Source organism: Tribolium madens, unplaced genomic scaffold (genome assembly GCF_015345945.1).
Source record: "Tribolium madens isolate multiple individuals breed KSU strain unplaced genomic scaffold, Tmad_KSU_1.1 Scaffold_19;HRSCAF=116;Tcas5.2_LG9, whole genome shotgun sequence".
NCBI classification, from domain to species: Eukaryota; Metazoa; Arthropoda; class Insecta; order Coleoptera; family Tenebrionidae; genus Tribolium; species Tribolium madens.
The window spans coordinates 8,459,028-8,474,108 of record NW_025400983.1 but is presented as its reverse complement, the minus strand read 5'-3'; the positions used below and the strand labels follow the sequence as shown (position 1 = coordinate 8,474,108).

General features: G+C 34.6%; 5 protein-coding genes across 7 annotated transcripts; 3 read left to right on the top strand and 2 right to left on the bottom strand.

Moving 5' to 3' along the window:
* Nucleotides 1–4,464: 4,464 nt before the first annotated feature.
* LOC123015574 (serine/threonine-protein phosphatase 2A 65 kDa regulatory subunit A alpha isoform-like) lies at nt 4,465–6,949 on the top strand. Its single transcript, XM_044415373.1, has 4 exons — nt 4,465–4,589; nt 4,637–5,017; nt 5,069–5,263; nt 5,312–6,949. The coding sequence occupies exons 1-4, from the start codon at nt 4,518–4,520 to the stop codon at nt 6,941–6,943; spliced, it is 2,280 nt and encodes a 759-aa protein (XP_044271308.1). The 5' UTR covers nt 4,465–4,517; the 3' UTR covers nt 6,944–6,949.
* Nucleotides 6,950–6,954: 5 nt separating this feature from the next.
* On the bottom strand, nt 6,955–8,056 carry LOC123015576 (transmembrane protein 120 homolog). Its single transcript, XM_044415376.1, has one exon. The coding sequence runs from the start codon at nt 8,007–8,009 to the stop codon at nt 6,969–6,971; it is 1,041 nt and encodes a 346-aa protein (XP_044271311.1). The 5' UTR covers nt 8,010–8,056; the 3' UTR covers nt 6,955–6,968.
* A 743-nt stretch (nt 8,057–8,799) lies between these two features.
* LOC123015575 lies at nt 8,800–12,159 on the top strand. The gene is made up of 5 exons (XM_044415374.1): nt 8,800–8,889; nt 8,936–9,069; nt 9,121–9,994; nt 11,002–11,647; nt 11,708–12,159. The coding sequence occupies exons 1-4, from the start codon at nt 8,823–8,825 to the stop codon at nt 11,127–11,129; spliced, it is 1,203 nt and encodes a 400-aa protein (XP_044271309.1). The 5' UTR covers nt 8,800–8,822; the 3' UTR covers nt 11,130–11,647; nt 11,708–12,159.
* Nucleotides 12,160–13,069: 910 nt separating this feature from the next.
* On the bottom strand, nt 13,070–14,413 carry LOC123015629 (zinc finger Ran-binding domain-containing protein 2). 3 transcript variants are annotated; one of them, XM_044415474.1, is made up of 2 exons: nt 14,304–14,413; nt 13,070–14,247 (listed from the first exon to the last, which is right to left on the bottom strand). In XM_044415474.1, the coding sequence occupies exon 2, from the start codon at nt 14,190–14,192 to the stop codon at nt 13,539–13,541; it is 654 nt and encodes a 217-aa protein (XP_044271409.1). In that variant the 5' UTR covers nt 14,193–14,247; nt 14,304–14,413; the 3' UTR covers nt 13,070–13,538. The 3 variants fall into 3 exon arrangements, with proteins under 3 accessions (XP_044271409.1, XP_044271410.1, XP_044271411.1); XM_044415475.1 differs by having other exon boundaries at nt 13,070–14,244; nt 14,304–14,397; XM_044415476.1 differs by having other exon boundaries at nt 13,070–14,207; nt 14,304–14,393.
* A 172-nt stretch (nt 14,414–14,585) lies between these two features.
* Nucleotides 14,586–15,078, top strand: LOC123015631 (probable small nuclear ribonucleoprotein G). Its single transcript, XM_044415479.1, has 3 exons — nt 14,586–14,727; nt 14,776–14,923; nt 14,978–15,078. The coding sequence occupies exons 1-3, from the start codon at nt 14,696–14,698 to the stop codon at nt 15,026–15,028; spliced, it is 231 nt and encodes a 76-aa protein (XP_044271414.1). The 5' UTR covers nt 14,586–14,695; the 3' UTR covers nt 15,029–15,078.
* The last annotated feature ends 3 nt before the right edge of the window (nt 15,079–15,081 follow it).

Sequence of the window (15,081 nt, the reverse complement as noted above, 5' to 3'; positions counted from 1 at the left end):
GGCTTTTTAATTCGTTTGGAGTTTGCGTTGTCGCGAGTCGCGAGACCGTTCGATACTGAAGTGAACATGAGTGGAAGGACGAGACTCCGGGTACACGGAGCGAATGGACTTCGTCGGACGGAGTCGAGACGTCGATGGCGGGGACCGCCACTAACATGTTTCAATTTATTTAAATCAAAATTTTCTTAAATCAAATTAGACTTTCCACATTTATGTATAATAAAAGCTAGGTAAGGTATGCAATTGCTAAAGTTTTTACAATATTTGCGAAACACTTAGGTATAGTTGTGTTTACTTTTATAAAAGAAAAAACGATAACATATCTGCCGGTGTTATCAAAAAACTTATAACATGAAAGTTTAATTTTTTTAAATCACATGTTTACTTAATTCACAATCAGTTAGATAAATAAAAAGTGATTTTACCGACGCAATACCTGAGTTAAAGTAGAGCTCGTAGAATTTTAATATTTTTGGAGATTTATAATTATTAATATCAGTTCGTGGTCCTAAACTAACAACAATACAAAAGCAAATTTATCTTAAAAGTGTAATTGCTTCTCGGATTATTACCAATATCACTGACGCAAATTCATCTTTAAAAAAAATTAAGCTTTTCATTTAACTTAAAGCTTAATTAAAAATTAGCCCAATTTCTGCACTTGTAATCACTTGTAATATAAATGATATATTCTGTTTTTCTAGACTTATGGTTTAAAAAGTAGTGAAATAGCAACTAAAATGTAAAACTTAAAACATCAAGATTAAGCAACAATAATTTTAATATTTTAAAGTTCTTAAGACATTTGTTTCAGATTCAGATAAATATAACATTTCAAGTAAAAATATAAAGAAATACATAACCAATAGTCGGTAGGTTTGTAGAACTCTTGGGAAAAAAATACAAGATTTTTAAAAAGGTCTAAACCATGGTAATTTATTATAAAATTTAAAAAAGTAATATGCGAAAAATGTGTTACAATCTTCGTAAGTAATGTTGTTTTTGTAGTAAGTATTATTTTTGAGTTGAGATGTCTCAGTGCACAACTCGCTTAAGCGGGCTCCTCCTGCCTTACAAAAAAAAAATATTTTTTAGTTTGTGAACTATTTTCCTTATAAATTAGTAAGTACCTATCAAATTACATAAAAAGTATTTCAAAAAAATCTTTACATCATATTTAAATAAAACAGTCACTTAAATCAAAGTCAAAATATTGACACGTACCAAAATATTATTGCTCTCAGGATTCACTTAATTTTTGTTATCGAATTTTATTTGAGTATATTTTGTTGAATACATAATTTTAATATACGTTTAAATAAAAATTGTCACTTTTTGTTCACACACACAAAGTAAATTACAAATTTTAAAACGTGTTAAATTCAAATTTGAAAACTGTAAAGTCTAAATGTGAATCACCTTTGAAATTATCTTCATCAAAATTACAACTATTAATTAAAAAATATTGTAGAGGTCATATACAAATGATATTCGCTAGATGAATATAATTATAATCCAAATTATTCATTTTTAAATCTTATGAAACTCGTTCCCAAAACTGCAATGACTGTGAAAAAAGCACAATAATTCATCATTCTTATAACTATTAAAATTAATTTAAAAATCCATTTGCACTTAAGAAAGTAAAATTTATTGTAAATACATGACCACAAACACAATGTTTTAAAATAATGTATTATAGAATTATTGTAATGCTACCAAAATTTGAAAGTTATGAACGCTTAAAATCTCTCCAAAAAGAAGAAACATTTAGGCCTTATTTAATCAATAGCAGCTTAGAGATCGTGGTCTTCAAGGGTTCCTGGAGCATCAGCGTAAGACCTTATCGTTCATATAACCCCAACCACCAACAGTTTAAAATCGTTCGATAATTTTAAATTCAAAAAAGGAAAAATCACGCAACTATAAGATTACATCAAAAGAATTTAAAAAACATCAACATTTAAACAAAATCTATTCTTTGTAAAAAAAATCTGTGTATTTTTAACTCCTGTATAATACCTACCATACTACCCTACTATCTTTTAAATTAACTTTCAATTCGAAATTAGAACAATTTACTTATATAAATCGTAAAGTATACGTACACAATATTTCAAAAAATGTTTAACTTATTCCAATAGCTTTTTCCTGGAAATAACTATATCTTAAAATCAATTAATTAATTAATTAAAATATCTATTTTAAATACGCTGACATTCCTAAAAATCCGGATTGTTTCACTATCCAATGCAAATTGACGTTATTCGGGTCAATTCTTGCCCAAAAAAATCAATTCAATCCCCTAAACAAAATGTCAAAAACGCCCAAAATTTCACAACACATTTATATTGCATCTGTTTAGCATTCAGAAAGCGTCACCTTGATACACCAAGGTCGTCCAATTCAGCACCCAACAAAGTGCACTTTATGTGTATTTACTATTAACACAATTACTTTGATTAATGATTTAGCCGAGAACCAGTTTTCAAATAGGATTATTTAACAGCAGTCATCAACTACAATAAAATCACAAAAACATAACGTAGGCGTGTATTTGCATCATCCACTAAATTAAACGCAGAAATCGATCCCCTAAATAATTACTGACCCACTAAGTCCGACGTCTCCCTCAGGAGCGTCGGCGTCCCCCTGTTTTACCGAATTTATGCAAATAACCGGAAGCGCACATGTAGTGTGTGTGAAGTAGGTCAGTAGTCATTATATCAAGCAGCCAGTCATGAAAAAATGAAAATAAGCGAGACCAGCTATCGAGTGGTAGCCCCATGTAATCGATAGCCGATTTTTTCGGAGCGCGGTTAACGACCGACGGTGACACTCGCTCAGAAAGCGCATCGTAACATGCGAACATGCAAACGATGACGTCGGATTTTTCGTATAAATTAACGAAAAAATCAGTGAAAGTCGAGACCTCGGCTGGACGGAACGGTGTCAAGGCTGAACATGTTTCGGATGAGGCGATAGACTAGACTATAATTTTTCAACGCGAGGACGTCTGCAACTACTTATTCGTTGACGCGTTTATGCGAGTTCCCGAGCGATTAACCAATTAAAAATTCATCTTATGGTGTTTCAATTGGCCGACGACGGGAACCGTCTCGAAAATCGATACAATTCCGGTTGTCTTGCCCCACACCCGATTTATTTTCGGATATTACGAGTCAGCAGTCAATTTGAATTGTTTTCTAAAAAATGTTTGTTAAAAACTGACCGATTTAGCCATGAAAACAGTCTGCTACGTCTGATTCATCAGTGGATTTGTATTTATTAATATCCAGTTTAATTCGTTTGAAAATAAACCGCTTTTTCCGATTCGTTGCTCCTAGAAGATTAGTATCGCGGTTTACGAGTTGGTAACACGATAAGATCATTTGCACGCCATCTACCACCAAACGCTATCACTGACTTTGAAAACTATCATTGCTTTTTAAATACTAACTGTAGAAAGAATCAAATTATTCGGCCGTATCGGACCCAAAATAGATCGCATCTCGTTTGACACAAGACAAGTTTCAACAGCTGAAAATACGATATTTACATAATTATGTTGCAGTAGAAACGATTATGCAACATTTTCAATAAACAGGACCATCTTATTCATCGGGCTTAAAATAGCAGCAATGGGGACAATAAAAATAAAAAAAACAAATAGTGTAACTTGGTATTTCCCATTGCAAATGATTTTATGACGCAAATTTGCTATATTGCTTTGTCTCAAATGTCACTGAAGCACTCGAAATGCAAAGCGAGTTCCGCTCAAAGAAAATCATTGAAATTTTAATAAAGCATTGATTAAATTTATAAGAGATTGTCCTGTAATTTCCTCGACCACAAATTTTCTTTCTAAAATTCCCTGATACGTAGGTAGGTACACTTCTAGAATCTGAGCAAAGTTTTATCTTCTGAATTAGAATGTTTGCTTGACATCACACATCATTCTAATTAAATTAAAACTATAGAAAAATTCCTAGGTGATTTTTTCTAATAGAAGAATATTTGTCCAAGTTTTAAATTGTTGTTTTTTTTTCACTTTGAATTAAGTAATTATAACATCGACGATTTTTTTAGGTTTATTTTTATACGAAAATATTGCAGTAAAATAACTAATCAACTTTTTTAAGAAACAAAACTCTTCTACTGATTTCTCAAAATTTATGATATAAAATAGAATCGCCACTACTGTTACTATTCTGTATCCCAGATTGTTAAAAAGTAACAAAAAGACTGTAAAAATTAGGTTAGTGATAATAGAACACACAAATCAACTTTTGCCTCGTGATCATGTTAAGTCTACAACTTCTGTAAATATTTTTTTTTTAATAAAACAATAAAATTATACAAAAAAACGCTTATTTCTCAACCGTCTACTCCCAAATTACCAATCACTCTAATCAAACTAACGCAACGTCATATCTTATCCGTGATAAGATAATAATAAATAAATCATCAGCGTAACACCACCTTCAAAGTCAGAGTGTTAATGAAAAAACACCGAAATGGACGAAATTCCTACCATTTCCAATGAAATTAACGTATTCAAAGATGCCATCATGGACGATAACGTTTTGGTAAAAGGTCCTCCAAATAGCATTAGTTTTAAGCTTGTAGTTTTCAGATTCAAGTGGATGCCATCAAAAGACTTCCAGCTCTGGCTGCCACCATCGACGTCGAGCGTACCCGCGAAGAACTAATACCGTGTTTGGCAAATTGCGTCGATGCATTAACGGATGAGCCGAGTTTCAATCTAGCAGAACAATTGGAACGCTTAGTTCCGTTTGTAGGGGGGAAGGATCATGTGGGGATCCTTTTGAATATATTAGTTAAATTAGCTTGCGAAGATGAGTTAATAGTGAGGGAAAGAGCAGTGGAATCGATGAAAAACATCTGTAAAAGTCTGGATAAAGAGCAATGCGAAAAGTCGTTTTTTCCGTTAATTGAGGGCATGATTAGTAGTGATTGGTTCACGACAAAATGTTCGGCGGGGTGTTTAATAGCTGTACGTGAGAAAAAATTCAAAACAAATCAGTTACACATTACGTTTTTGCAGATGAGCTATGAGAAAATGTCGCAGGAAAAACAAACAGAATTGAGGAACTTTTTCCGCAATTTAATCCAAGATGAATCACCGATGGTAAGACGTTCTAGTGGCACCAGTCTTATCGACTTAATTTCAGTACTTGATGTGGAAGTGATCAAATCTGAATTCGTACCAGTTTTTGATAATTTGGCACAAGACGAACAAGTGAGTTTTCAGTAATAAAATATCAGTTTTCGTGACTAAAAATTTTAGGATTCTGTTAGAACCTTAGCTGTGGATGTTGGAGTAGCCATTTCCAAAAAACTTAAAGATTTTGAAGTTTACGAGTACTTAATGGCAACGTTTAAACAATTATCCGAAGACGAATCGTGGAGAGTCCGTCAAAGAATAGCTTTCACGATCCATGAAATCAGTAATTCAGAAAAAAACCGTGAGGAAATCACTAAAATTTACTCAAAATGTGTCAGCGATGAAGAATCAGAAGTTCGAGTTTATGCTGGGAAAAACATGTACAATTTCACCCTCAACCTCTTGGAAACTTTCAAAAAAGAGGAAAACTGGGAGGACAATTTTGAAAAATATTTTGAGGAGAATATCACACGTGAAATCCATTTAATGTTAAGAGATCCAAACGACGACGTCCGATTGGCTCTTTCCACTAACATTCTTTCTTTGAGTGCTATCCTACGCGACGATTGCTTCAACACCAATATTTTGCCCTTAGTGATCGACGCTTTAGAAAACGAAGAATTCATGCCATTTAAAGAAAACATGCTCAAAAATTTAAATTCACTTCCGACAAACGTTGATATAACCAAATCCCTCAAATCCATAAGAAGCGTCATTCAGAATTTAATCGAAAACTCACAAATGCATTGGAGGACCCGAAGAAACCTCCTCGTGGCATTTATGCACATTTCCAAAACCGCAACAAGCGAATTTTTTGACAAAAATTTGAAATTCTTCTACCAATACCTTCTAAATGATCCAATTTATTCAATTAGACGAACCGCACCGTTGATTCTTCCCTTGTTAGTAAAACAATTTGGAATGAATTGGGCTAAAGAGTCACTTTTTCCGATTTTTGAACCGTTTTCATCAGACCCTCGATATTTGTTTCGATTCAATGCGCTTTTCGCCATAGAAGAATTGTTGGAACCAACTCTAGATTGTGTAAAAGAAACCAGTGTCAAAGACGGGAAATATTTGACCGATTTTAAAGAAATAATCCAACAGTCGGACAAATCAATTAAGACTTTGGCAAAAATAGTCAAGCTAAATGAAAAACTGTGTGGAAAACTCAATTCGTTAGACTTTACCGAAAATTTCAACTCTCAAGACAATTTGAATTTTTATGCCGAGGATACTTTAGAAAATTTAAAAAAGGAGCAAAAGTTTGAAATTTATTTGATCGAACTTGAAGAAGTCGACAATTGTTATTTGGAAGGTATTCTTCAAATGCTTGATCAAAGTTTTATCAACGTTATCAAGGAATTACTTGAGGATTCTACGCAGAATGTCCAAGATCGTGCTAAACAAACTCTGACACTTGTCAAACGTTTTTGTACAAAAGTGAAACAAGAAGCGGACGAAAGTTGGGTACAAGAAGCTCTCAAACTACTAAACGAAGAAGATTTCAAGAAAATAGAAGACGAAATAAATTCCAAACCAAGTGAAGAAAATGTCTCCGAATGTGAGACGATCGATTGTGAAATGATTGAAACAAGTGATGAACAAAATAAAAATGAAAACATTGACGACAATGAAGATAATAATGCTGAATGTAATAATGATCATAAAGAAAATGAAAATAATGATGGTTGTGACAATGATAATTTTAACGCTGAACGTAATAATGATGTACCTGAGGTGGATAATAAATAAAAACACATGTATTATAAAAATATCTCTATTGTTTTTTATTTTTCTTATTTTTACTTTCGCTATCGCTGAACAATTTCTGACTAAGTACTCTGTACTTTAGCCTTACATTTTGCTTAAACTTATCAGGAATGATCATCATCATGGTCGTGATATTTCCAACAGATAAAGTGAAAAACAACTTTGATAACGTACTTACATGCCAAGTGGCATCCTTTAAGTAACTTAAATTGTACAGTGAATAGGCTAAATAGAGTTGAAAGAAGTACACAACAAACAAAAACGGAAATAGAAAACTAAGTCCCCTCCACATCCAATAATGGAACCCTTCAATTGTAATATCCATATTGTCCCTCACTCCCAAGGCTTTAAGTCGATAAAGTACTCCTTGTTGGTACCGAAATTGCAGATACTGCACCACACTGATATAAGCATTGAATATCATAAATTGCGTCCTGAATTGGTTCCAAGACTCGCTTTCTGGCCAAATTAAAAGAATTGCAGCTGTTATCGCCGAGATGTAGTGATGCACCATCCACCATCCCTTAATTTTTGATCCGTTGACCCTTAAAATGCTTTCTCTGATAGTGAGAGTGGAATAATACCAAACCAGTATAAACAAATACAGACGTTCCAATCTCCGACTTATAAAAAGCAAATTGACGATCGAAAAAACAAACGCCAACGCACTCACAATCAACTTGAACTTTTCATACTCGCTCTTATACTTGAGCTTGTCTTCTTTATTCAAAATAGAGACATTGACGTTACCCAAAATCACTTTCAAGTATCTTCCATTTTCCTTCGGCAACGTCTGCTGAATCTCGTGTAGTTGCGCCTCACGCTTGAGAATTTCTTCTTTGAGATCTTCGTATCGGTCATCTTTTGAGCGTTTGATGGTGTTATTGATGATACCGATGCGATATTTTTGATGCTGGATGTGTTTTTGGCACTCCTTTTGGTACTTGGTGACCTCGGTGAGTTTCTCTTGATAAATTTTATTGACGGCTTCTAATTGTTTAAAATCTTGAGACAATTCGCGCCAGTCGTCAAATACTTGCTCGGCCATCGTCACACTTGCACTAACATTGGATTTATGATTGGTTTATTAAAAAAACGGACGTGAACGATTAGATACAAGGAGGGAGAGAGAGATATTAGTGTACTTTGTATTATCTTTGCTCCATGAACCGAGTATTTACCTTGATAATGACCAGGTATAACGACTTGAATTGTCCTCGTTACGTAAAAATTGCTAATCAAAAAATTATTAATTAAATAAAAATTGAATTAATGCCTAGAATGTGGCTTCCAAAAAATAATAAAATACAAATAAAACAATTATTATGATTAATTATCAAACGCGGCTACTCTACTAACACCATTCCCCAAAAATATTTACGCAAATGAACGTATACACCCAAAATTAGACCAAAATCCGTGCCAATTTCAAAAATATTCGGTTAACAACCTCCTTTACATCAAAACCCGATTTTAGTGTGCAATTACGTATTCAAGGCGAGCAACAATCATCCAATTTTGCTATTTACATAATCGACTAGAATAGCCTAATTTTTTCTTACCTTGCAACTGGTAAATGGTGGCTTGATATTCTGCAAGTTTCTCATCGATGTAGTCCTGAGATTGATTCGCAATAATTTCTGCCGTCGAAGGCCCACTTTCTTCTTCATCGGGTTCATAATTTTGGGGCAGAGGTGGCGGTTGAATTGGTACCCCGACGTATTCGAATTCGCGGGATGGGGGGCCAAAATCCGGGGAAAACGTATGCGGGCGAAAATATTCCGGAGTGGGAGAGTAAGGGTGGACACCCCGGAAATATTCAGGGGAAGCACCGCGAGGAGCCGGAGAAGGCTGGAAAAAAATGACAGCTTGTCAAGTTCAAGTTTTTTTGTTGTTAATTTTGATTATTTTAGGAAAAGCAGAAGATTGTACGTTTTATTATCAATCAAATTTTTATTCAAGCATGTTTTGCAGTGAATGAAGGAAATGGCAACAATAACAACAAGTTCAATGTTGTTCTATTTTTGGCCAAAACTAATACCTGTGAGACTTACAGTCAAGACAGTGGAATTCGATTTTTACAATTTACTGAAACTAAAAGAGTTAAAGTAAATACTGTTTTTAACTTTTAAATGAGTTTTTTTTCAAGTTAATTTTAGCACTGTGCCACCAGTATTACCGAAAATCAGCCGGTGGAAACCTGCACATCACAGGGAAATGACTGTGAAGAGTTGCTCAAAACCGGAATTTATTCCTTAATTAGTTTTTGTCGAAACACGATGGGTATGACTACAGCAGTAGCTTCGGTGGACAATGATACATTCAGTGATGGTCTGAGATTCAGAAAATCAACTTCTGAAGATTTAGAAATACGATATCACCACCCTAGAAACATCCGAAGTCGCTTTGGTGTCTCCTCTAATCAAAAAATCCAACCGGATTCACACTTAATAACCCAACCGGAACATACAGAAGTTTTCAGAATTCGATCCAAACGAGAGTTTCATATTGATAACAACAATCAAGGAATGACACCAGTGGATGAAAATGACCCAAACTTTGACATTTTTGGAATTATGGCCAATATTAAGTTAACCTTCTTTGGAAAACTATTCGATCAAGAGAAACCCGCTAACCAAAAACCGATAGCACAGCTACAGAATAATGTCATGAATCAAATAGGGAAAGTCTCAGAAAATTCCCTCTTTGATTTAGTCAAAGAAACACTGAATAACGTCCAGGATTGTCAAAATGGTTTTCTCATGATAGTAATAGGAGGGTGCTTGAAAGACATTTCAGACATCTATTCACCTCTAATGCAAAGTGTTAAACACATTGTGGAGAATACTGATCCACAAAGCACCCTTATTGTCCTTACAGGACAGTGTCCCGCTGGTGAAAATAATAATAACCAAGAGTTCACGATTCCTGTTTATACCAGAGGTCCTCCAAAATGTAGTGGAATCGCAGTTTCAGAACAACTTTACGATGTGCCCTACGCTATAAAAAATATGTTAACCGAGAATTACGGAGGTAAGAAATAACACTATTTATTGTATTTCTGGAAAAATGGGTTTTTAATGGCGTCGTAAAGATTTAACGAGACTTGTGAGGGATTCATTGTTTGATGTCTTAAAGCTTCACAGTTTGCAAATTATTTATTATGATTGCATGTGCTTAAGTCTTTATGGATTAATTTTTTATTTTTTTAAAGTTGGACAATTTAAAATATTAATGTGGGTAATGTGGGCAAATAGGTACTGCAAATAAAATAATCTTATTATTAAACATTATTTTGATTCAAATTTTTTCCTTCTTCAAGTTATCTATTCGTTTTCAGTTATTCTTATTATACTCAACTTTTTTCACGTTTTTATAATTTTTTGGATGTTTGTACAAAGTATTTGGTTATTTAGTAAAACAATGGAAATTCTTAGGAGAATCTTCGACTTTGTTTGGTCACTTCTTAATTAAAATTATTTAAAAAAACTTAAAATTTTACTCTTGCTAAAATTTTTGAATTAAATTAAATTTTAAAAGTACCTACTTATCTTCAACTTAAAATTYAAATCAATTTCTAATAAAGGCCTATTATTATTATGATTATTAATTCTTAAAAATTTAAATTTTTGCATAAAATCACAACAGCCTTTTCGTATAATTTCTCATAAAGCTTGACTATTTTTGCCTGCTAAAATGTGTTCTAATGAAATCCTAAAATTTCCAAAAACTCTGATTTTAAACAATCAAATTTGCTTGTTCGTCTTGTGCTATATTGTAAAAATTGATATAAGAAATGTATTTATTTTAAACTAATTTTAAACAATCCAACTCTTAACATTCAATGCCAAAAATTCACTAACAAAATAATTGTGTTAGTATACTTAATAACACTTTATTAGACATCAATCTGAAGGCCAAGTCTTAATTATCATTAAAAATTTTCCTAGAGCGACTTTGCTCTTAAATCGGACCAACCTTGTCCTACTCCACCCATTTTCTATTCCGTATCAGTAAATCCCCCATTTCTTCCGTTTCAGGGTCCTTCTTCCCAAACATCAAAAGTAAAAGAAGCAAACGCAACACTCAACAAAAACGAAACAGTGCGTCACCCACTCATCCCTCCTTCCTGTTCACCCTTTTCCTTGCATATCTCACAACTTTCTAAAAATAAATTCCTCCCAGACACTCCTTGCTACTTACTGGATGCATGGGCATCCTAAACGGCCTCGGTCCTGGAGGTGGCGAAAATCCGGGGGGCACAGGCGACATCGCTGTCGGCCATCTCGGCCTCGGGCACGCCATGTAAGGCAACCGATTGCCGAACATGTTCATTCCGGGACTTCCCAGTCTTGGGGGCGGCGATTGGGTGTAGGGAGACGGCGGTCGGAAATGGTGCGGCGACCTGCCGCCGCCTCCGCGGCCCCCTTGCCCAGACATCACGCACTTTCACGAACGAGGATCGGTCATCGGATCTACGAAACGTAACGGTTTTTTACGAATTCTCGGAGTCGCAGGTGCGATCGGAAGAATTGTCTTGTCCCTGAGGCCGTGTTGTGGAATTAAGGTCAGAGACGTCCTATTTTTAGGATTCGCTGAGTGGCAAATGGAGTAAAAATAGAGCGATTGTCGAGGAATGGGGTTGGGGGGAGGTCCGACCACTGGAGGTAAATATTTGGGAGTGAGGTTTGTTTTTTCGGACTGGATATTTATAAGAGGCAATGGGTCATAGTAAATGATTTTCAGGATAAAAGGCTGGTGGATGAAAGTCGGACAGCTCTTTGTGGATTTACGACAAATCGCAATTAAACTTAAATTTATCTATACTATTCGGAACGATTCGCGGAGGCGGATCTAGTGAAATTTTCTAAAAATTACTTTTTTACAGCCCGATTTGTTTTTTATTTCAGTGAGACTGTCATAGTTCCAGAAAATTCGCTTATAGAAACTTTACATCACTTTGAGAGATTTTGTTGCCTCGGTTATTCTGGAATGTTTTCAATTTTCCCACGTCTATATGATCACATTTATCAACAATAATTTAAACGCCAAGGCACACAAACATAAAAATTGTGTCAAAAATGTAACAGAAATTTATTAAACGTCCAGGTGTACCGAAATTTTTTCTTACATCATGTCCCACACTTGGACAGATTTAAATAGTTATATTGCACATGTTTATTTTACTTCTGAACGTCATTTCCGGTCCTAGAGGAAACAAAATATTTTTAATTTGTAATTAATAAGCAACAATCAAAAAACGAGAACTTTTACAATTAAAATCAGAAGGTATGTCTTTCTAGTGGTGAAATATTGTAGACATTCGCCCACTCTATCGCAAAAATTATTTTCGAAGATGTAACCATATTTTTAGCCGGCGTTCGTTATTTCAGTTACTTTAGCAAAATTATAAATAATCGTGATGGTTACTCTAAACTGCCACACTCACCCCGATCGCACCTAAAGAAAACGAAATTTACCGTAAAAAAATCGCTGGCGGTTGAATTCGATGATCGCGGATGTGTCCCCTTGTGGGCAACACCAAAAACTGCAAAATCTAGACATCGACTAGCCAAAGCTGTACGTGTACGTTACCCCCTTCTTAAAACCGGCTTTTAATTTTAGAATTGGCACCGCGACGCTTTCTGACGTTGAATTCGTCGAGAACACACGCAGACCGACGCTCTTTCCATTCTTATTATAATAACAGGCGATTTGGTGGTCCGTTATGATTAAAATGTCTGAGTTGGGCCAACAAAGTTGAATGATTTAAGAACCAAATTGAACGGCGTCGCGGCGCCTGGTGCAACATCATTGCCCAATATAAACGACAGGTACAAATAAGAAACTGATTCACTGATTTAAATAAATAGTAAGTCTCGCTTTATAAAAACTAAAGGACCTAGATATACATATAGTATACTTAAATCCCACATGTTTTTAAATATAAAATTCTTCTTTTACAAAAAGAAAAAACAATTTAATCATCAAAAATTATTATGCAAAAAGCAATTAAAGTTAAATATTAAACAAATATTTGTCCTAAAAAATTTAACCCGGCGCATCCACCAATTTGACAACACCATTAAAAAAGAATAAAATACAATAAAGTTTTTGTATCTTTATTTTAATTATTGTAAACATACATAATTGCTTATAGGAATTATTAAAGAAACTCCTAGGTTGGCATAATAAAAACTTTAGGAAGTCACTGAAACAAGAAAATGAGATTAAAATCCCCCTAAAGGACTCAAGTTTAACATTTGTCGATTTATTCGAATCAAGATTATTTTTAATCTTCATTTAAAAAATTCATAGTTGTCACTTGTAATTTTACAATTATTACGAGTTATTTGTGTACGATAAATATTTTACAGTGTAACAACTACAAAAAAAAAAACTAACACTTTTTGGTTAATCACTTAGACGGTGCTAAAATCTATTCGATTTTCAAGTGAAGAAGAATGTAAATTAGGCACTAATAAAAGTAATGGTTTATTATGTATACCTAACTCGAATTTACCACCATACAAAGCAAATTTATTCACCTAAATGTCTATAAAATTTTTCGATTTAACTAATGACTTTTTTTCTCATGTGGAGACCGCGACCTCGACTTAGATCGTGAGTTACTTTGTTTACTATTCGATTCCCCAGAATCACCCCAATCTGACAAATCATATTTTGATAAGTCTCCATCGTCGTCATCCTCCTCCTCGTCTTCTTCCTGTTCCTCCCCTTCCTCCTCAACGGCAACCTTCTTCTCCACCTTATCTACACTATTTTTCTCAATATCCTCATTTTTCTTCTTTTTCCTCCTTCCGAATTCGTCATATTCATCGTCAGACTCGTGTTCTTTATATTCAACCACCCCCCTATCGTTATATCCCCCACCGAACCCCGTCCTCTCTTCCACCTCACCAAATTTGGGGGCGTTACAAACATTACACTGCTGCCTCCGCGCCCAATTCACGTTACCGCATTTGTTACACTGCCAATCGTCGGCACTAAACAACCCTCTACTTTTCTCAGCCGCCGCTTTACCGATTTCGTGCCCCAATTTGCGTTTTTTCGCCGATACCGGCCCCCGACTTTTGTAACAACGGTTACAGTTGTTGCGACGAGCGAAATTCACATTACCGCAGTCTGGACACGTCCAATCGCCCTCGTTCGACGCCGATGAACTTTTCATCGACGGCGGAGGGGGTGGTGTCACTTCCGCCTCTTCCATGGGGGCGATACTAGACTAGAAAAGGTGTAAAGAGTAGTGGCTAGAGGTTGCACTACTAAAGAGAACGGAGGAGCAAATGTTAACATCTGGCGGTACTGGTACTGTTTTTACCTTTACTGAACCTTTTTCCAGCGATTATTTCAACAATTGGAATAAATTTGTTGATAAAAAAAGTAACGTCAAACCGAAGATGCACCAAAATATCACTAAACCGACATAGGGATTTTCGACCCGTGACGTTGGCTGATTAACCAGGACATGATCATTAAAACAATAATAATTTGATTTTTTTCACTTAACACTTTTTTTACAGTTTTCATGAAAACATTTTTTTCTTTCCTTTTTTAATTACTTGTATTAGAAATGTAAAAAAATTAAGACAACTAATCGTGTTGTAATCTTGTCCTGTATTTAGCGGTTGTCAAATGTCAAATTTGTCATTTGTCACTACATCAAGCGTCCAAAAAACGTTTTGAATTTAAAAAACTTAAAAATAATACAAAATGTCGAAGGCACATCCTCCAGAATTGAAAAAGTAACTATTTGCTTTGGTTTAGAATATATTATTGGTTTTATATTGCAGATTTATGGATAAAAAATTGTGTTTAAAATTGAATGGGGGCCGACAGGTCGTGGGCATTTTGCGTGGCTTCGATCCATTTATGAATCTGGTGGTGGATGAAAGTGTGGAAGAATGTAGAGATGGAAAGAAAAATAATATAGGAATGGTGGTACGTTTTTTAGAGATTATTTGAAATAAAAATTATAGGTTATGTTTATTGCAGGTGATTCGGGGAAATAGTATCGTCATGTTGGAGGCTTTAGATAGGATTTAGTTTGTAATTTTTAATCGATAATTATTTGTAATAAAAGCGTTCGATTCTGACCG